The sequence below is a fragment of the Tyto alba genome, unplaced genomic scaffold (assembly GCF_018691265.1).
Source record: "Tyto alba isolate M040663 unplaced genomic scaffold, T.alba_DEE_v4.0 Super-Scaffold_2, whole genome shotgun sequence".
Lineage (NCBI taxonomy): Eukaryota > Metazoa > Chordata > Aves > Strigiformes > Tytonidae > Tyto > Tyto alba.
The window spans coordinates 75513903-75537048 of NW_024881282.1; the positions used below are offsets into that span (position 1 = coordinate 75513903).

At 41.6% G+C, this 23146-nt stretch overlaps 1 protein-coding gene across 1 annotated transcript in view; it reads right to left on the reverse strand.

Moving 5' to 3' along the window:
- CDHR3 (cadherin related family member 3) overlaps nucleotides 1-23146 on the reverse strand; it is a 52325-nt gene that overhangs the window by 18699 nt on the left and 10480 nt on the right. The window contains exons 3-9 of the mRNA XM_042791875.1: nucleotides 14995-15197; nucleotides 10785-10953; nucleotides 8251-8336; nucleotides 6259-6353; nucleotides 6049-6153; nucleotides 2293-2441; nucleotides 776-965 (exon numbers count right to left, since the gene is read on the reverse strand). Of these exons, the coding sequence (XP_042647809.1) occupies nucleotides 776-965; nucleotides 2293-2441; nucleotides 6049-6153; nucleotides 6259-6353; nucleotides 8251-8336; nucleotides 10785-10953; nucleotides 14995-15197 (997 nt within the window). The remainder of the gene's footprint in view (nucleotides 1-775; nucleotides 966-2292; nucleotides 2442-6048; nucleotides 6154-6258; nucleotides 6354-8250; nucleotides 8337-10784; nucleotides 10954-14994; nucleotides 15198-23146) is intronic.

Sequence of the window (23146 nt, forward strand, 5' to 3'; positions counted from 1 at the left end):
TGGATTTTTATCTACAGCACCGTCAAACTACCAGAAGTACACCTGAAGAACTGCACTATGCAATGTGGTGTACCCTGAAAGATCAGAGCCCAGGCACATCAAACTCTTCAGATGGACAATTTTGACTTCATTCTTTCTATAACACACTTCATCTGTAAAACAGAATTAATGTTATTTTCTCATCTGCAGGTATAAACTACATGATCATCACAAAGGTCTCGGAGCATTCATAACCATAGCAAAGTCCATGACTAAGTTACTGTGTACAGAGGACAACTATAGCAAGAGGCAATTGAGCTCTGAAGACCTTACAGATTATATTAGACAAAAACCATGCAGGTCACCAGGGACAGATTTAGAAGATCAGGAAGTTTAAAATAAAACTCCAGAATTGACTGGCAAGCTTTCCTTGGTGAATGATTCCACGCAGTTTAGCATCAAGTAAGAAAGGAGGATCCTGGGTATGTATAGGTCAGAAAAGTATGTCTGTAACACATGGTTCTGATATCCTAAGGGTTTAGACATCTGAAAGAAAGATAAATGAATTCTCTAACTATACAGAGATATTTTTGGCCCACATTTCCAGTTTGAACATGTCAGGAGATTGAGTTTCATACCCAAAGACACTTAGAGTAAAAACTAACCTTTAAAGACTAATGATAAATGTCCATTTGAACCTCTAGCTGTAGGTCTGGACACCCTAACTGATGTGACCTAGACTGCACACTGGTCTGGGACAACAAGGCAGCACTAAGGCAATGAAGAGCCTCAATACCTGAAGGTAGAAGGATTGCATTCTGGTGGGTTGTCATTGATATCGTCAATAATGATTGTGATCTCCATTTCGCTGGTGTGACCACTGCTAGGACTGTCCTCCACTTGGACAATCAATGAGATGTTAGGATGGAGCCGCAGTGGAAGGGCATCTCGGTCAATTCTCCCAGTCACCTGCAGCACTCCAGTTGCTGGACAGAAAGCAGCCACAAGTTAGGTGTTCGCCATGGGGGGAAGTGACAAACATTCATGGTGTACATGCAAGAGGACAGGGCAGCTCAGCAGACAGGCATCAGAATAAAAAGTCTTCTATGCAAATCATGGCTGGTTTTGTTATTTTTTAAAATTATCTAAAATGGCTCTGAAAGTTCTGCATAAGACTTTAATGGACAGATACCCATTGCTCAAAAATACACTATAGGTGGCTTCAGCAGAGGGCTTGGAAAGCAGCTAGATTTCTCAACGGGCTAGATGGTCTCAAAGAGCTAGTGCAAATCAGAGTTGAGTGCACTCACAGAGCATCAAGGACAATGAGCTGCTAAAGCCTGTGCTGTTCTTGCTCCCTAGCTAGTAAGACCGCTTCACTTTCTACTGTTATTGTTCAAGCATCCTTCAGCACCTCTGAATCTACTCACACATCAACAGACCTGCTCTTAGCTATAACAGATTACATCAAATGCTCTGGTCAGCCATTCACTTCATATTTTTTTTTCACTTTTGTTAGCATCTGTTCAAAAAGAGAAGGTTTTTATGGCAAAGCACAATGCTATTCCCAGAGCACAAAGGAGGTAAAGGAACAGTATATACATCCTCTGCCTTGTGGAGTGTAATTGAGGGAGGGAGGGTGACAGTACATGACCAAAGGGCACAGGGAATCCAAAGCATTTAAGGATCATCCTGATCCCTCACATCACTATGTTGTGTGGCACCTTCTACAGCTGTCATAAGCAGTTCTAAAGCAATATTAGATGAGCAAAGCAGTCACTGAATGCCAGCCCTGGAGCAAAAACCTCAGGGCCCTGGTGTATGTACCCCAGAGAGCACAAGGACTCTTTTGGATGGCCTTGCCTGAGGAGGCTCATGACTTGAGCAATGAAGATGAGGTGCAGATTTGCTGTGCACTTCAACACTACAACAGATTTCAGACAGGAGAGTCTATTATGAGACATTATGGTCTAACTATGTGCAGCTGTTTCAAGAGCCCCAGAATGGTCACTGCAGTCCTCAGAGATTAAGAAGAAGGCAGCTAATCTTCCTTCCACCCAAGGGACCATCACCCACCAGCCATAAATAAATATTTGTCAAGAAGTCACCTTTGGCCTACTTTCCTCGAGATATCTTACTGAATCTTGGTCAGCTAACCAAAAAGTTTGACCCTAATAACATACCAAGCATTTCTTATTTCTATGGATAGCCACAGAATAAAGTAAGTCAATTTAAAACTAAGGCAAAAACATTTTCTCTAGAGTAACCACTCTCTTTTTGGGGGATCAGAAGGCATATTTTTGTTTGTCTTACATGGATTTATGGAGAAATATCTGTCAGAAGACTGGATGCTGTAGAAGAGTCTGCTGGGAGAGTCACCATCATCAGGATCTTTAGCTGTTATATTGGCAACAACAGTTCCTGGGCTTTGCTCCTCTGGAATCCTGTAGATTCCTTGTTTTCTACAAGATGAAACAAAATTCAGCAAAGTGCACATCTGTGTTTGCAAGGGCAGCTGATTACAGACTTAGCTGAGCAGCCAACTGTAGCAGCAGAGCCATGGCCACGCTGGGCTATTTGCATGTCAGGGTAAATATCCCAGTCACTGCTCCTGCCAGCTGGACACGTAGCAATAGCTGAACTGGTATGTGGTCATAAAGCATGACATAGCCACACAAATAAGTGTCCTTCCCCTGCCACTTTTTCACAGTAATAACAATTTGACTTTCACAGAATCATGGAAGCTGAAGATGGAAGGGGCTGTTAAGTCATGCAGTCCATCTCCATACAGAGACACCAGCTTGTAAAGCCACTTGCTTTAAGTCCTTGATTTTCCAAGAGGAAAACAAAATTAGCAGCAGTGATGTAATTAATCATCTTTTGGAATGAATGTTGGAGGCTTTTGGGGGACAACAATGTTACTAAAATGCTGAGTTGCCCCTGCAGTGAGGAGCACTCCTGTGGGTGCCGAACAGATAAAAATGAACCAAACTACTGTCAGCATCTGTCTGTGATTCATTTTACATAGACAAACTGGTTCTTTACTGCTGCTGTTTGGTATGCCAGTGCTCCCAAATTTCCCATTAATTAAGTGAGTTTTATAGTTCAGATACAGTCTGGCACGCAATTGTGCAGGACTGCTCATAATAGTTGCAGTTGCATGTTGACATGGGTACTCAGGTATGCAATTATGGTACTTGAACCACGTGCAAAAGCAGGCATGGTCAAGCACACAAAACCTGTATAAGGAACTTATGAAGGCTGATTTATACTACTGAAACACACACAAACACACAAACATCTGATTCTGGAAATCAAAGGGAGTTGAAGGTGATCAAGAGTTCAAAAAAGCCTTAGGAATATGTTTCAAGACTGAATCCTTTTACACATTTTAAACTTCCTATGTCAACACTTAGCTAGTTGACTGGCCCGTAGTTCCCAGTATTGGAAAGCATAAGCCCTTCATTGTCTTCTGAAAACCAACATCATGTGGCACTTAGCAATTGGAGCAGAGAATTGCAGAGGCAGAACAGAGCCATGCCTCCAGGTCTCCCCATTCTTAAATGGTTAAGAAGACACAGTATCTTCAACTGTTTTGTCAGCTCATATAAAAAGAGGAAAGCATACAGAAGAGAAATCACATAGGGTTTTCCCAGTAAAAACACCTAACTTACAGCCAGAAGTAAACAAAGAGTTTGTGAAGGCTGTGGAATCAGTGTATTTATTAAGTTTCTATCTCACTCTTGGCATTGGATCTCTTCCTTCCTTGTTCTCCTGTTGCTTCCAGAGTCGCTCAGAAACAAAACAAATAGCAACAGATCTCCTTTGCTACCAAAAATGCTACCCCAAAATTCCTCTGTGATCACTGGGGAATACGGGAGGGACAGCTCTAACTGGTTTTGGCTCAAAGTATAGAACTCCCTGTGCCCACGGGGACCACAACTCCAGCCTCTCTGTGGACACCAAACTCACCACAGCTCTACCTTCACAGCCCTACCAGCCCTCCTGCACCCTGCACAGTCTGTTGTCCTGTCCCCACCAGATCTCTCTGGAAGAAGCAGGACGTTATTGAGCACATCCCACAGCACTGAGTACTGTGCAGCTGGGGAGGAGATGGGGCCACTTCCTACGCAACTACGTCTGGGCTGTGTCCTGTTGTCCATCTGTCTGCCACCTGCCAGTGGCTTTTTACAGGATGGTTCAAGCAGAGCCTTTAGACACTGCAATGTAATTGAGAAGGAAGCATATGTTTGTTTTATTGTCTTCTCCTTTGTTTTCCTGACTCCACAAGTTTTCCATTGATTTTACCAGCCAGAATTTCAAAAGGCTGAATGCCAATGTAGTGTTGTGAACACCAAAAACAGATGTGCTTGCATATACTATGGGAACAATTAAAAAAAACCCTTTGAAACTCTGTTCTTGACAGCTTTGATCGGCAAAAAATAAAGAAGGTTTGCTAACTCGTCAAGTTTCCCCAGCTCCCATCACAGCAATAATTATTCTGGTGTCAGAAAGTACATAGGCCCAGCATGCAGCTCACATTTTAGCAGTGGTAAGGCCATACATGTGCATGCTGAGGACAGATCATGAAGTTTAATTTAGTCTAATGTTCTTTACAAACTGAGCTGCTCTTTTTGGTCTGTAGCATCAATCTAAAAGGGAGAAGATTCAAACAAATACCAGATCTTATTCGTGCCATGTGAGAACTGAGTCTTAGAACTTAGGTGTTATGGATGCTCAAGTCACTGCAGCTTTCACTAATTCAAACAACAGATAAATATTTTAAAAGGCTCTGCTAGCATTCCAGACATACAGATAAATAAACAGAAATGGCGACATTTGGAGGAAATAATCAGTCTAGAACACAATGTGCAAATGTTGGCACTGGGAAGAGGATTCCTCCTGCTTGTAGCAGTACAGTAACATGGAGCAAGCTGTTAATCTTATTGATTATTGCAGACATGAGGTTCAAGTATTAAGTAAGTAGCATCAACAACAACAAAAAATCCATGTCTGTATCTAACATTTCATTCTTCTGTTTCTCCAGATTCTCCACCCCTTTACCCAGCAAGGTCCAAGATCCTTGGCCTCAGCCCAGGAGTCAGGCATTGCTCTGGCTCCACAAAACACTCAGAAGATTGCTCCAAACAAGTCGCTGGAAACCTCTTGGCATGGCTCAAGTGCTATACATATCATAAATCATAATAGTATATCTTAAATTTTCTCAGCAGGAACCTTGTAGAGCCTCAGGATCAGGAGACATATAGAGAATGTCTTGAATCCAATCAGTGTCTCATACAAGTGGAAAAGATAAATTAATAACAGAATCAGATCGACTATAATAATTGTCAAGCTCCTGCTTCCAAAACAATCATCCATCGTGCTTTCCACCACAAAACAGAGTGTTGGTGGCACAGGTATATTCTTTCCCATTTTTCCAAATTTCCAACAATATTCCTGGTTGCAACTAAAAGCCCATTAGTCTTCAAAAGCTATTTCTGGCTTGTGTCTTATGACAGAATTTCCTGCTCGTGACACAGCAAGAGACGACAATGTTTCAAAGATCACCAGGATTGTTTACAAGTGTGTCTGGGAAGAAGAGGAAGACAGATCAAACGTGAGACCTTTTAATGTCTAGACATTTCTGCATGAATAAACATCATTATGGTGAAATGCACATCTGCATGAGAGGTAAATTCTATATGATTGTATTCACACAGGGTGAAATTAATCTCCTTGCCTGAACTTGTCCAGAGGTCTTTGCACAGCTTTAACCTCTCTAAATGCTAACAAGTACAACAGGCTTGTTTGGCTGTTCATAGCATGAAGGCAGACTCTGGTAAACTTGAAACCATTAAGAATATAAATAAGAATAAAAGAGGGAAATGAGGGCAAACCTTTCCAGTAAAAGAACAGGAATCATAGCAAAATTAAAATACTGTTTTCAGTAGTATTTTGTTACAATGACTTGCCCTCATGTTACACCCTCCCATTAGTGCCAAAGCAGTAAAGCTGGGAAAATAAAAATCTAAATCTACATTTTGAGAACAACAGACGTTTTTCACTCACGTGGTAAAATAAGGTCTTTCATCATTGATGTTAATTATATTTACATTCACTGTTTTAGTCAAGTTGAGTCCCTCTGGATCCGTTACTGTTATGTTTAAAAAGTAACTGTTAAATAAGAAAACAAAACAAGAATAGTTCTGTGGCTGTGTAGGAAAACATTTCTCTGCCTACTGTAAGCTAATAGACCACATGTATAAAATACATTCTCACCAGTGTGGATCTTTCTCATAATCAAATTCTTTTGTGGAAAAAATGGCTCCGCTTTCTAAGACCAAGAATGGCACTGGTGCAGGGTGCAGTGAATACTGAAATGAAGAAAGCCAGGAATTAGTCTTTGTTTCTTTAAACATCCCTCCATTAATTTCTGGCCTTGTAGAACAGGCAAAGTTACAGTTCAGCATTTGCCTCAAACTTTGCGTAATGAAACCTGCTGACATTCAGATGCCAGCACAAGCCCTGATCATCTGAGCTGAAGCAGCTCAAACTCAGTCATATGCGCTTTGCTTTCCAGCCAGCGGAGAGTCACAGACACTGAACTACATGAAAGCCCGTGCTATTCCCTACCTCTATGAACTCCAGGTCTACAATTAGAACTTAACATTTAGGCCAGCCAGAACAGCCACAGCACCATACGAATAATTGTCTTTGTCGTGGCAGCAGAGTATATGCACAAAGAAGAGAGAAAAGAAGGGGTGAGGCTGGATTTGGGGGACATAAGACCTGTGGAGAAGGCAATGAAGTTTGGGTGTCCAGAAGATGGGAGAAGGCAAGGAAAGGAGAGTGGACTTTCACAGAGTACATGAGGGTGTGAGGTTGAAGGGTGTTCACAACAGCCCAGCGTGAATGTGGCTGCTCAGGGGCAGCGTGTAGCAGCAGCCACTTTGTGCATTGCACGACACAAATGGGTACCACACCAGTGCACGGGTGTGGGAGGGAGCTGAGCACACCAGCACCATACACAGCAGGGAGAAAAGGGCAGCACCCTGCTCCCTGTGGCCACGAGGTAGCTAGTGTGTACCCACCACGTCCTCACTGCTATCTTGCACATGCCATCACCAGTAAAACCTCAAGGACATTTCCTTTGCTAGTGCAGGTGCTAATGATACCCATAAAGTCTGAAGTATACAACATCAGAGGGTCATGTACTATACAAATAATCTGCAAAATCCACTGAGCAGATCTGTACAGGGAGTGCAACTGCTCTAGTGTTCTTGTGGAAAAAAACAGGAGGTACATAGAGTTGAGTCAAACAACTTGCCTCCTGCAATAATAGATTTAATTGAAATTGCTTTAAAAAAAATGGTTAGGTGATGAAAATTCTTTTAACAATTTTTTGTCAGTTGGATTTTCTAGATTCCCAGCATTTCTGTGTTTGCAGCTTCTTATTATACCTGAGATTCTTCAGGGCATGTGGAACTCACTGCCATTGCTTTCAAAAAAAAAGCAGAGCTAAACCCGCAGGCCTCTACTTCCCTCCTCACCAGCTCAGGTTTGGTGGTTTACTGGGCAAAACCTGAAGATGGACTTCAGCTAACTGCTCTCTTGAGTAATGCTACACATTGGAGTAGCATCTTCAGGTTCAGTTCTTGAACATGCTGTCTTCTATAAAGCCACAGCCAATAAAGCAAAGCTACAAGTTCTTATGTAAGTGCAGTTACTTTTCCCTGTCTGCAAACAAACTTATCACTTTCCAGAATTTCTTGCTAATACCAAGAGTATTTTCAGATCAGCTAACACATTTTCTTAACTGAAGGTCACAGTTTGCCCTGGGATTGTCAAAAAGCTGAGGTTCAGTTGCTTTGTAAGTGATTTCCTTACTGTCTCATTTAAAAGAATTTACATTGTGATACAGAAGGTTAAAAATTTTATTTACTTTTAGTTACTCTCATCTACAAGAAATGTTTTGCAAGCCGTTTAAAAAAAAAAAAAACCAACCACAATTTCTACTGTACCTCTGATTAACTATAACAAACTCTGCCTTCAATATCCCTTAATTTTGGAGGGCTGAGAACTCAAAATACCATTTGTGTCTGAACATTGAGTCTGGGTTTTCTTAGTTTATTATTGAAAATGCTTCTTTATTCCTGACTAAACCTTTTCCTGTGTTCCTGATAAGGAAGGAAGTTGCTGAAAGATGCTGGCAATTAGCATTTCAGATACAGTGGAATATACTATCTGTTTTTTTCCTTTAACACAACTTACTTTGAGTTCAGCATTTTCAGGATCAGCTGCATCAACTTGGTAAATGCATTCTGGAGGTGTTCCTTCCAAGACATAGATCGTTACAGCTGCATGGATATAAGCGTACTCAGTGTTAGTTGGGTAAGAATAAAGAACATGGCAGCAAACATACTGATACACTGGAGCTGTCCAGATGTATTGCTGCATTTTTTCACTTCACAACTATAATTCCAAAATCATCGCAAAGAGCACAAATACTCAAAAGATAAAAAGAAACCAATTGCATATCTGTAAAGAAGCAACCATCACTGTGAGTTGCAAAACAAATTGTGCCTTCAGAAGAAAGTCTGATCTTTACATATGGCTGATCTTGAGCTGCTCACAGGGTATGGAGTAAAATGATGCATCTGTGTCTTTGCTATGCAGATGGGAAGAACATAGCCCTGTGCTAGTTCCTCATCTCCTTTGCCTCCCTATCCACCCCCTGTCCCCTGCCAAGAGAGCTCAGAACCTTCCATCTTCATTTCTGCTTTTCCTTTCTACCTGCAAGGTAAATAAATAGTGGATGGTTGAGAAATGTTTGCCTTATTAAGGGTGCTAATTCAGTGCAAGGTTGCTTATTTCCATGGCAAGAATTCTCACAGCTGGGCTATCCCTTACTGGGCCAACAGGCTTATCTCTCCTTGGGTAGAGCGATTAACAGAACAACAGATCTTTAGATCACATTATTTCCTTTATGCCCTTTAGTGTCTTCTGGACCTGCTGTTTCTGGACTATTAGTTTCACTGTGACCCTTGCTGACTGCTGCTTCTCATAAGAACAGTGGGAATCCCAGAGCAGCGTAATGAGTTGTTCCCAGAGGACAACAATATGAATATAAAGTTTAATGAGAGGGAGATGCTTTTTCATAACCAGCGAATGCGCAATTAGTGTCTAATTGTAGCTGGTACTGTTAACTAAAGCCACACAGTTAGACAGATCAGACATCTGTGCTCACCAATTTATGGCAGCTGTAGCTGAGAGTTAAGCTGATGCGCTTATTTGTAACAAGCTCCCACATAGAGAGTGTTTCATGCTGTGCCGATCCCCTGAAGTGTCACATTTAATTATTATTAGATTCCAGCATCACCCATGATATGCAAGACACCAGCTATACTGAGAATATGACACAGCCTCTTCCCTAAGGGAAGCTAATTTGCTTTACAAACTAAGTGTTGTGTGGAAGCAGGAACGTCAACGTGCTTAGTTAGGAGGCATTAGTGAAGCAGGCTGAATTTGAGTGGGCCTGGTTTGACCCCATCCGGGCCCATGAACCCTGCCCTCTGCAGCAAGCAGAAGTCAAGGCTGCAGCCACACTGCACTGCTGAGCACCCCAGGGGCTGCAGCCGCAGCCAATGTAACGCTGCTGCTGGTCCAGATCTGGGGGGTTCAGCAACCAGTTCCAAATACCTACCACGAACAGATCACAGGTTGATATTTTCAGATTTAAAAAAAAATGAATTCTTGAATGCTCTTCTGTACAGTGCTGTTAGAATATCAAGACTTCAAACAGGCTCAGTACCTCATGAAATAACAAAAGCATATTTTTACACACTACCTGAACTGTTCTGTCTATGCACGAACACATAATAAATACATCACTGTACTCTGTTGCCTCATGGTACAATTTTTCCAGATCCCTCTCAGTAAATAAATAAGATAAGATTTCTCAGAGAGTATGACAATTATTTCCTATCCTTTTTATTGGTGGTGTTGTCACTCGCATTAGGTACTGCATGGCATGCAGAGCCTGCCATGATGACAGCAGGGGTCCAGACACCCCAGCCTCCTTCCAAAGGATGCTGCACACTCCTCCCCATTGCACCTTTGCCTGTGGTCTGAATGTAAACCTGGATAGCACCATCTGTGCTGTGCAGGAGACGGAACTCTTTGCCTCTTTCCATTTGCACCACCACAGTTCACAATCTCTGAGATCTCACTCTTCAAACTGATTTTCCACTTAATTTCTCATGTGCAGGTGCAAATGCAATATACAAGTGTAAAACATTGGCAGAATAACATTTTTATCACTTTCCCTCAGAAATTCTTGCACATACACAATATACACTTATTTAAATTCATCTTGTTTATTCAAATCAGCTCAGTTTTCACTGAACTACTGAAAAGATACCCATACTCAATGGTTATATCCTCACCAAACTTCTAGTTTCTAATACATACCTCTACGTAGGTATTCATCTCATCAAAAAGAAAATAATGTATATATTGTTATTAAAAATTATTTTTTCTTTTAATTCTTCAGGTGCTTCAGAATGGTTAAATCATTTTTGGTCAAAGCTTCAAGAAAACTAAAAGGGCATTTCCAGAGATGCAGCATAACAAATACGTGTGTAAAATAAAGCTCTGATAAAAACAGTGTCCTGTTCCTCTCCTGTTTTCCTAAAGTAAAATGCTTAGACCACTTTAGCTGAAGGCACCGTATGCAGCTATATTCTTTTTTAATCTGATATCATCTTTTCAAGTATTGTTCTTTTCAAATACCAGCATTATCTTACTTTGAATTGCCATATTTCCTCGAAATACAGGATGTTCGTTTTTATCTGTTACTTGGACAGTCAGTATGTTAAGGTCAGTTCTCCCAGTTGTATCTTCAACAAAAATCTGTAAATCAAAGCTCTTTGGCATAGTTTCATAATCTAGGACAGGGTTTCCAGTGGTAACAACCTGAAAAGAAAAAAACATCATTAGCACACGATGCACGAGGTATAAGTTATAGTCTGTATGAGTGAATACAAGTAAAGGGACACTTTCCGTGACTAAGAAGTGAGTATTTTAGATCATCATCTACTTGCTAGCACATTTATTGCCAGTGGCAGGAATATGAGAAAAACAGAGTCAAAAGAACAAAATGTTGGGGCTTCATGGAGCAACTCAAGGACCTCTTGTGTGAGGGACTGTCTGAGGAGAAAGCCTGGAAGGAGCTGTCCTGACCCACAGGCAATACTTTTCCTTCAAGGTCAGGACTACATCTTGCAGATAATTGTCCATACCAAGTCTTCACCTTTCCACACCGAGCTCCAGGGGCAGTCGAGGTGTGAGAGGACTGAAAACTGGGAGGAAGCCCTGCAGGACACAAGGGCAGCTGCTTCACTATTTCTGTGAGTCAGGAGCATGACGGGGAAGACCTTTTACTTGCAATAAGGAGTGTGGAGGCAGGAGACCATATAATCTAGCAGGTACCAGCCCCTTCCTTGTATAAGCTGTGTCTGGGAGAAGACCTGCAGGAAACCACAGGAAAAGGGGAGCTTCATGAGCACACTGTATGAGAGAGGGACCAGAACCGTTTGGTGAAAAAGTTGAACTAATTAAAAAAATAACAAAGGCCTTAAGTTTTGCAAGATTGATTTTTTTTTTTTAAGGGCTTCCAGCTCTGCATATTGCCTCTTAAGACAGAATTTGTACAAGCACAAGACTGACGTTCCATGAAGAAAACATTAAATACGTTCATTTTGGACTTAGGATGAGTCCAGAGCAACAGCAGAATGCTGAGAGTTGTATACCTCAATTTTCACTGCTGAAGCTAATAAAGAAACAAGAACTTTCTTTTCTTTGACAGGAAAATAAAAGGTGACTGTTAAATGTGCTGCATAGCTAAAAAACTGTGAAATTTGAACACAGTGGCAGAGTGCTGTGGAACTGGAGAAGGGGAAGAGTTGGGGCTCACAAGTGTGTGTGACAAGGAGCATGTCAGCATATTCACAGTACTGTAGAATGGAGGAGCCTGAAGAAGATGCAGAAGGAGAATGATGAAATATATCCTTGATTTCAGATGAGATGCCATGACCAGAGGACAAATACAAAAGTGATGCCAGCACCATTAGAAGACAGAAGCCAAAATAGAGCTGATTAACAGACAGTTGGAGGAGAGTGAACAGAAGCATAAACGTTTTATGCCTTCTGGTATGTAAAACAGCTGCTCTCTGGAACCTTGTGGATCTTTTTGTTACAATACTGCAGGAGAAAACAACTATGTCCTGGATGGTCCTATATTGTACAAATAGAAGTTTCCCATAAAAATGATGCTAACTCAGAAAAAAACATTCGACAAAAGCTTCTAACACCAGTGGGAAAGTTGTTCTCCAAAATGAATGTTTGCTAGAGCTCTAAATACAGTATACAGGTGCAATGAATTCAAAATGAGAAACAGTCCCATTTCTAAGCATAAATTATGTTCTCTGGGGGGTACCCCTCCAGTTCACATCCAAACAATTTCATTGGTGTTGTAACTACAGCCAGACTGCCTGAACATACATCTTCCACACTCCTTTATAGAGACCTTGCAAGTGAAGATGTGAATCTAGATGATCTCTCTCTAGGTTGCTTTTGAGGACAGGTGGCCACTGCTGTAGGCTGAGCCACAGTTCACCTGTCCTTCAGGTGGGAGCAATGCTTACTGATAAGAAGCAGCACTGTACACACTTGAAGCAGCTGCAGGCTTCATGGAAGGGGGTCTGGAGTCACCACATGACTGTCTACTCCTTCTTCCACCTGAGAATTTCACTGCTCCTTGCTCCCCCTTCACTCCTGAGATGCAGAGGGAGCATCACTAACAGCATCAAGGTAGTTTCAGGTAGCAGTATGTTTTCATGCATTCAACACGTCTTCTGCCCATGGGATTCTTCAAACAAGAGTGAGGTGAGGAGGAATGGGCAGGGCTCAGATCTCAGAAACTTTGACTTTCTCAGAAATCTCAAAATGTGCCAGGAAATGTGATATTGCCTTGGCTTGCTGCAACAGGAGTGAAAGTGCTTCATAAACACAGAAAAGCTTGTGCTAACATACTTAGCTAATCTGCAAACCCCATAATTCATACATGAAATACTGCCTTTTTCTATATCTTAGCAAAGATCTAATGGCAGTAGGTAGAGCTGAGGTATCTCATTTTAGATCACATCACTTTTGCAAAATATTGTACAGATCTCCTACACCATAGGATAAATAATTAAAAGTAGCAATGCACATCAGATAAATGAACTAAGAACAGTCGGGTATTTATCCTTGCCTTATGAGTTGTAATTAGAACTTAACTGCTAATTTGTAGAATTTGTATGTGACTTTATGATTTGCTTACGACTGATATTCACTAGCCCAATGTCTCTATTCCAGTGCGTCGAGTGAGTTAGGAAACCCTGAAAACAGCTACAGTTCAAGGAAGACATATAAAGGCTCACAGGCCACTCTGGCATGGTATGAAATTAATATAAACTGGCACTTTGGAACAAGCAGTGTCCAGCCTACACCTTTCTTGGCCCTTCATTTTCATCCTTGTGTCACACTCTACACTGTGCTAGGATAAGAATTTCTCCATCATCCCTGCCATGAAAAATATCAAGAAAAGACTTGTCTATTTGCAGGGTTATTTTTCCTCCAGATTAATTTCTCAGTCCCACTCAACATGCAGCAACATAAAATGCTTGTGCTGCACGGCATAGAGATGGCATAGGACAGGAGCAAGAAGGTATAAAAAAGGGCTATGTTTTGCCACAGAAGGAATAGCCTTAATTCAAAATGCCAAAATACAGCTAGGAAGGGAGTACCACATTATGAATTCTCTGTGAGTAAACCCAGTTTAAGGGACGTATCCATTTCCTTCTGTCTGTTACATCCCCTCAGCTGACTTAGTTCAGTTGTTTGCGCAGCCACATCCTATGTTTGACAGGTGGAAGAGGGATTTTTTGAGAGATTTTTTGACCATTTCACTGATCTGGCTGGGGAGCAACTGGGCAAGGCCTGAGCATGGGAACAGCAGCAGCTCCCTGCAGGCAGGTGAGCCTCAACCACCTGGGGTCACAGTCTTACTTTCCCCAAATTTTGTCCCAGAGACGCCAGCAAAGAGAATGACAAAAGAGCCTTTGTACCGGTTCTGTGAAAATGTAAACTTCCTTGGAAACACCCAGAAAACTGTATTCAAATTAACTTTTTAAGACTCTACTCAATGTCTATCCATATCTTTTAAAGACACTTTTCAGTGTCACTGTTCAGGCTCAGACATATAAGCGAGTTACGATGGGATGACAAGTTATCATATGTCTGAACACGCATTGCCAGTGACAAATGTGAACTAATACTTGCTAATTTATCCAGCAATTAAATTAGCCTGAAGTAATAAAAATTGCTTTCCATTTGCCATAGGACAAGAGAACACAATAGATAGAAACAGATCACAGACGTGTGGAAGTGTGATAACTTCTTACCTCAAGATAACTTCTTTGTGTGTCACAGCCTTCATTCAGAATTAAATATGACTTTGATCTGACTCATTTTATTTTGATAGTGAGTCAAATTAATTTTTATTCTAGGTGAGATGGCCAAACAGAAGCTGCATGTGGTTTAACTAAGCCAGTTTAAATTCACAGTGTCTTCATATATATTAAGCTGAGAAAGTATGGACAAATCCTCAAAACAGAAGCAGGTCCAATAGGTCTTTCTTAACCTTTTATTTTCCCCAAATCACATTTTTTTTCTATTACAGAATAAATTGAATTATTATGATAGGTGTTTTTTGCCTAGATGCAATTAAAAATTATAATCATTATTGCTATTCATTTGCCATATCTAGTAATGCATGTCCAAATACGACCACAGTCAACATTTGCAGCTCTCTTCTGATTAAAAGATAAGACACTGTGCACTGTCAGTACTCAGTAATCCAGGAAACATCAGCCTACATGACTGAACACCGCGCAAGCTAAATGTAAAACTCACCCTGTATTCAAGATCTCCTTTCAATTCAATATCAAAAGCCTCTGTAAGTGGATTTGAATTTAATATAGTAGGAAGTATTGCAACACCTTCAGAAGACATTGGAGAAACAGTTACATTAAAAGTATAAACAGAAATACCAGCTGCAGCATTTTCTTCAACAGTGCTTGTTGCAGGTAAGCCCTTAAGCAACTGAGATCTTCTTCCTGCAAGATGAAAATGAATGTAAAATTACTTCTGGGAATCTTAGGCTAGAAGGAGCACACAGCTTGTGCCAAGACCTGCCATTAATGAGCATAAAATGGCCTGATTCTCTTTTTGCTTATGAATGGTGGAATTGCACAGTAGTAAAACCAGTGCTAATGGCAAAAGAATCAATCTTTTCTCTAATTCAGTACTATACCGTTGTCATCTCGAGTGGCTGTTGTTATAGTATTGTTCCTGCATCATTGGCCTTCATATATGCCTTTATAGAGAAACAAAGAAACCGAACATGTTTCTATTATTTCATTTCACCCCCTGTGCTAATTGCTGCCTCTGTGCACTAATCACATCAAAAAGCACCTTGAATCACACAGACCTGGATGTTAAAGAAGCAATCTTTTTTGTGAATGATTCCATCTGCAGTGTACATCTCCTCCATTTTACCTCTTCTCATTCTTTCTAGGATAGCTATGTGCACACCTGACTTGTGAGTAGCATAGGTTAGCAACAGCTCTGGGGGTTGTGCTGTTGTGTCTTCTGCTCCAAAAATGGAAGAGCAGCCTCCAGTCCCTGGAGGAGATGCGGGCCCACAGAAGCATCCTATGGCTAAAAACTGCCTGGGAGCAGCACAGACTTCTGTGGCATCCAACAGCTTTGCATGTGCTCCTTGCTTCTCAGTCAGACCTCCGGATTCCCCAAACCAAAAATCTTTGCTTGCTTTATTATTTAGCTTCTGGTTTTTGTTATTTTAAAAAAGGCCTGTTGTGCTTTACCTCATTAAGAATGTCTAGAAAACATAAATCAGGACAGCTTTTAGGACATGTCCTGAAACAACATCTTAGCAACCTCACATCCCTAAACCGTCAATGTACCTCAACATAAGACTATGTCAGGGCTGACTTGCTTGGCAGGGGGCTTTACTGTCTTGTCCAAAACACTTGCCGAGAAAGCTGGCTATGTTCAGTCAAAATTCCTACACACTATGTGCCAAGAAAGAGGTAGATACTGCTCACTCAAGGGCCTGGTCAGACTGCTCATACACCACAATTACTGTAGCAAAAGGTCCGTGAAGCCTTTACTTTTGCTGGGCAGATGCAAAGTAAAAGCTGCTACTGGAACTAGTCCGAGGCTGTTAGGACTGCAGCATGTTTCCACGTGGATACTCAGGCTCAGCCTGCAGCTTGGGAGTGTAATGCCAGCTAGAAATCTGCTGCCCTTCTCATGGCCCACATCCTACCAAAGAGGCATTCTAAACGCTGTTCCTCCAACAACAGCAGGATTTTTAATCTGGTGGGGGAGGGTTCAGCTCCAAAGCTCTTCACTGACATTGGAAGAAGCCTTAGTGACTTTTTCCCCAACCTATCAAAAAATCTTGTTCCCCTACATCCCTAGAAAAATTTTGGAGCATTTTAGGAATAGCCCACATATGGCCTTTGTGTTACAGACATTGCTCCTGTTACAGGCCTCTCAAGTAACTGTCCCCCATAGGATCAGAGAAGACTTAGGATCCCAGTGCCTTTGCTACATGAGAAGCAAACCTAATAGCAGTAGATAACTCCACCAGACAAAGCATGGAGTCCCATGGTCTCCCTTCTTCCTGCGTCCCAGCCCAGGAGACACTTGCCCTTGCAGTGTTTCCTGGAGCACTTCTTAGAGCAGCATGACTCCATCAGACACCTGGAGTTCTTCCTCTTGCAGCCTTCAAGACTCACTGCATTGCAGAGAGAAGGAGTGAGCATGGGGGGTGTTTTTCAAGTAACCAGCCATACTAGGCTGTGGTGGGAGTTTGTCTCTGAGAAGACCTCTTCTGAGCACAGGGCCTCACTGGTAAGAGGCAGAGCTGAGGCACTTCCCCAGAGCTCCTCCACAGCTCCGTGGAAGTTCCCATCCTCCACACTCCAGATACAGAAGGTCTATGGATCACTGATCTGGCTGGGATTACTCTGGCATTTATGGAAAAAAAGGCCTTGGAGATGCTCTGCAGGTGGGTGAGGTACAGGCTGGGATGTGGGACACTCTGAGGTGGGAACTGCCTATAAGAGTTAATCTGAGAGGTCATTCTGACACTCCAGTAGGACTGAGCTCAGCTGAGCTGTTCCTGATTTATGTCAGTGGAAGCAGGACGCAGTGAAGGACTGAGTTTTTATCAACATTCTTACAGATTCTGGAAAACATCATTAACAAAAATCACCCATGCAGATGAGAGTGGGCTGAGTGGAGCTTCTGGGGATACATCTCCACAAGTGGAGCTGAACTTTGAATATAATCTCCCATGGGCTGTACTTGATGAATCCAGTTCCCTCAGCAAGCCACAGTTCATTAATGGAAACCATTCATAAAATCAATGAAATAATTTATAACATTTAGAAATGTAGAAGGAAAAGAGTTGCTATTTTTATATTATCTCTAGAGATTTCATTGGTTGTTTATTCAGGATTTGTCTTTCTAAATCACAAGTTCTTACTTCTTTCTCTTTATTTTTAACTGAAAATTTTGATACTGCACCTAAATGATTTCTTTCAATCGATTTTACAAAAGCCCTCCTTCCATATTCACAAGTCCCTGCTTACCTCTTTATTTCAGGGAACAAAACTTGCCTGAAACAATTTAATACATTATTTATCAGAATTACCAACCCCAAACATTGACAAATGCTGAGTCCAAGACAAAGCAATCATGAGACTGGCTTTGAGAAGTATATGCATATTTAAGTCTTATTTATCTGTGATTTGTCAGTCTTTAGAGTGTGCTTGAGTCACACCTTCAAGCTTTTCTCTTTCCCCAACCATGCAGGTTAGAAAAACATTATTCTTCAAGGAAAGCTGAGATTCGCATGCAGTGTCCTAATCACAGTTCTGGGGACACTGGGAAGACCACCAAATACTGACAGGTTCCCAAGGGTTGGCAGAACTCTTTCAGTTCCTTGACAACCAAGTGACCCTACCTGAGCAGCTAGCTTACTACAAGCAGCACCAAGTGCTCCATGAGCCACACAGACTGCAGTTTGAAGATCTACTTTAAGTTGCTAATGTGCACATATTCATATTGGCAAATCTCTCATGTTTTAACACCAGGCAAATATAGTGATGTTTCCCTACTAATATTCTCCACAAGTGTTTTCCTGTTTGGTCCTGTTTGATTACTTGTTTTACTTCACCAAAAAGAAATGTTATCAACATCTGAAAGGAGAATAGTGGAGTACTAATACTAGATATTGTTTCTTGGACAGATGACCTCCTTTCCCACTCCAACACTGTCACACCGAACAGTGGCTATTGCACACGAAGTGCTTCATACAGCAAAGTGTCTTACCAAGGAGTCATGTTCTCTTCTTCATTATACTGCTGTAACCACAGAGCTCAATCTATTTCAGTAGGAAAATAATTGTTACTTGTTTTTTTCCATCCGTGTCTGATCCCTAAATATGTATTATAAAGCTCCCAAGAGAAAGTATAACAGCCAACAGTGTTCTAATTTTAGCAGTGTAATGAAATCATGTTCTTACCAGATACTACTCCCAGCAAAATAAGGAGAAGCAGCACAGTCTTCATCATCTTTACAACCCTGTCCTTCATGTTCCCAGGATGAAAACTGAAGGAATATCATGCTATGTTTTCCCTAGTTTACATCAGCTCCACCTAAATTCTTCCTCTTTGTCATGTTGTGGAGTGAGAAACAAAACAAAGGACCTGTGTCTCTAAGGGAGTTTCTAAACACCGTCAGCTTGTTTGCTTGTCAGAGAACTGCTCCTTGCTGATACTCCATCCACAGACCTGGGCCACACTTGAGAAAGCAATCATTAATAGTCCTTTCACTGCAATCATCTTATGTACTGAAGCATTATGAAAAGAATCTAGTATGCTCTAAATCTGGAAATACCACATGGCTTTCATCACTCTGGCAAATGAGGTGCTCTCTTCACACACCAGAATCAAATACTCATGCTTTTTTACTTAAACAAAGAGCCTGAAGTTTTCTCATTTGTCTGGGTATCAGAAAATTACTCAGACCATACACACTGCATACCTGGAGGTGAGATTGCAGCATATGTACATGAGGAAGTTAGCTTTGTTGTCGCTGTCTCAGGAACAGCATGGACCACTATGCAAAGTGCACTGGCTCCCTTAGATTAGGCATGTAGCTAGCCAGCCCACAACACTCACATGCAACTTTTTTGGGGTTTTTTTTTAAATCTTAGGGCAGTCCTAGCGTTTTTTTCATGGAGCATAGTACAGAGGTGACACTAATATTGGAACTGGGTGCAATATAAGTGCATCAGCATGGACTCATTGGGTAATTGAAGTTGGAAGGGACCTCTGGAAGTCATCTAGTCAAACACCCTGCCCATAGCAGGCTTCATTAGATCACGTTGCTCAGGGATTCATCTAGTTGATTCTCAAACACCTCCACACAAAGTTCACAGCTCTGCTAATAGTCAGAATTTAGAGATTCAGGTTTAACACAGCTCTGGAGAAACAACACTGATTTGTGAGCTAAGATCACATCTCTAGATGGTTCTGCATGACACTGTGGCTGTCCCAGTGAAAGCTGACAGTGGTTCAGAAAGCTCTTTCCTGTGCTCCTGTGTTTTGTGCAGTATGAGCATGTTAACTGAACATGGGGAACGTGAACAGCTAGTTTAACGTTGGGTTGGGCACTGCCTATGCTTGCTGCACATGTACCTTAAACAATCGTACATATGTGCCTTGGAGGATTCTGTCAATACCGTGAAACTAGAAAAGATGCATCAGTAAAACCTACTGACTGGAACTGAGCCATACCTACATATCTGATACTGGTTTGGGGAATCATAAGAAACATTCATCTGATGGTTGATCTGCATCTCTTTTAAAGTGTTTCTAGGGCTTTGCCACGTCCAGATGCAGCCTGGGTTTAAGGTGAATGTGGCCACACCATATCATCTGGGAGCACACACTCCATCAACCTGTAGTACTGAGGAAGATAATCATTTACAGGAAATGTGTGCCTAGACTTCATGTTAGTAAAGAAATATATGTTGTGGTTTGAGCCTGGTTAGCAGCCAACCACCCCACAGCCACTCACCCACTCTCCCCCCAACCTGGGAATGGGGGAGGGAATTGGAGGGGTAAAAGGAGACTCACAGGTTGAGATAGAAACAGTTTAATAATGGTAATAAAATGAAAACAATGGCAGCAACAGAAAATATAAACAGGCAATGCACAATGCAATTGCTCACCGCCCACTGACCAATACCCAGCCTGTTCCCAGCTAGCAATCCCATAATACCAAGATCCCGCAATCGCAATCCCGGAAACGAGAAAGAGAGAGAGAGAGAAGCTCCTTCCTGACCACCCCTCCTCTATATAGTGAGCATGACGTTCTTGGCCGTGCTCCCTCCCTGCTTCTTGAGAACTTGTGCACAGGCAGGACATGAGGAGTTGGAGAGTCCTTGAAATCTCAGCAGCAGCCGAAAACATCAGTGTGCTATCAGCATTCCTCTCATACCAAACCCAGTGCTGAACCTAAAACACAGCGCTATTCTAGTTACCAAAAAGGAACATTAACTCTATTCCAGACCAAACCAGGACAGTATATGAAAAATATGAAAAACCCTCAGATGACCTAATTACGCTGATTAGATATTAATGTAAATGTATTTATATTGGCAATAAAGTCTAGACTGTCCCTTTACATACCAGATCATTGCTCATCCTTTCATATGCATTTCCTGGGTCCACAAAGAAGCTTTTGATCTGACTGGACATCTCACAAAGATGAGGTCTGTGTGCACAGGCTTGAATCAGGCTTGTACAATAAGCTTGTAATCTTTTACTAATTATCAGCACACTGTAAAATTGCTGCTAGCTTTATTCCCTCCTTTTAGTTGCAATGTATAATCTATCCTATTATACTGTTGTTTCTTTTAATCTTGAAAGATCTATAGAAACAACTGGGCAAGTTTTAAAGAAACCAGTCTTTCAGATGTATGTTTATATTTGTTTAGTACCTATTTTGAGTGATAGGACTGTTTCCATCCTATGTTCTAAATAGTCAAGCATTCCCCAGAACTCAGAAGTTACATTTTTTGTCCTTTATTTTCTTTCTCTTACTTCTTAGTCTGGGGTTGGGGGGGGGGGGGTGGGTGTCAGAATTTGTTTTAGTGTGTTTTGTTTGGGTTTTTTGGGGGGTTTGGTGGTTTTTTTTGGTTGCTTAGTTGGTTGGGTTTTGTTTTGGTTTGCTTGCTTGGTTGGTTGGTTGGTTGTTTTTTTGGTTTTCCCCTATAAATACATTTTCCAACTTCTTTGTCTTGTCCTCCCCTCACCTGAGAACCTACACAGATCTACTTTCAGCAAGAATTCAGTGCCCATATCCATAAATCAGATTTTCCTCCACACATCTTGTGATAGAGATGCCATAGAGGGACATGGGAGTCATGGATGGCAAAGGCACCTGGAATACACATGATCTTGACATGCCAGCCTTTCCCCAGCTTCACCTGGAATTGCGATAGGTAATTGCTTCAGGTGCTATGTGGATACCCATGGGGCAGTTAATTTCTGTTTTCTCTCTAAATATGACTCCAGGGCTTTCAAGTAGTCCCTGTTAAGCCTCATGGTTCAAGCATGTTGTGAGAAGCGACCGCAGACGTGACCAGGGAGACAGGGGGAGAGCCAAGTGTAGCACATGGTGAGGGAGGAGAGTGAGGAGGGCAACTGATATGGGTGGAGCAAGTATGAGTGAAAAAGTCTCCTTCTTCTCCCTTCAGTTACTGCCAGTATCTCTCAGTACCTCCCTTAGACCCCTCTTGTCTTATATTCCTATGCTGGGTGGATTTCTGTGGTTCTCTGATTCACCCTGCCAGGTTGTGAGGAATAAAGTGAAAAAGCAGCCAGAGTTAAAAGAGAGCCCTGAACAGGCTGAAAAATCAAGTAGAAAAAAGTATATGCATATCATCAAATATAGAGCTGGTTAGGAACAGTTGAGTTAGGAAAAGGCAAGCAAGGCAGGAGTTCCCTGGTGACGCTGACAACAGTAGCTCTGCCACTGGAGGAAGGCCAGAAACGAGATTCCTGGGAATACAAAGCAGCTAGATGAAGACAGGTCAAGGCAGTGCAAGCAAGAACACAACCAGGGAGTTTGCAGGAAAAATCAAGGGAAGAAAAATTAAGTGGAGCAAATTAAAAGGTCAAGGAATAAACATGGGTTTTAATCATTTCTTGGTTTTCAAGGTGATTTGAAATCTGGGCAGTTTAGAGCAGTGCAGGAAAAAGGCACTTCTGAAGAAATGTCTTCTGGATTATCAGGTAAAGTGGAGAATGTGAGGAAGACGTTGCATCTTTCAAGAAATTCAGGAATCTTGGTTCAAGGAGAAAAACCAATAGATCAGTGTGAGAGACTGCACTGGTCTTAGGCTGGAATGCAGAAAGAATACGAGAAGTGAGGGATGTTGGGTGGGACAGAGCAGAACTTGATGTGCAAGTTTTCAATTGCCTGTCCTCGGGAAAGAGGGATTTTAACAGAGGCCAACTTCAGTCTGTGTGCATAACAAAATGTGCAGGTTCAGGGCATTAATCTTTTTTCTATGCATTTAATTCTCAATTGACTTCCAGTCTGTCAACAGGAAAGAAATGTTCTCTCACTTTTCAAACGCATCAGAAGTTCATGACATAATTTTCCCATTAATGGCTATTTCAGCCAGAGTAGTGGCTCTTTTCTGCTTAGCCAATTCACAGGAAAGGAGACATTTTGCTCTTACTGTGGTAATTACTCACCAAAAAATTGAGCAGTCTAAGAAGAATTTTCATACACCCAATCTAACCTCGGTTCAAGAGTATTTATTATTAATATTTCATGAATTAAATTACCTAGACTGTTGGGTTTTATTTTTACCTCCTTTTTCTTTAAACAGCGCAGCTTCCCCATCCACTGCCTTGGTAACATTTCCTAAAATATTAAACCAGTACCTTAG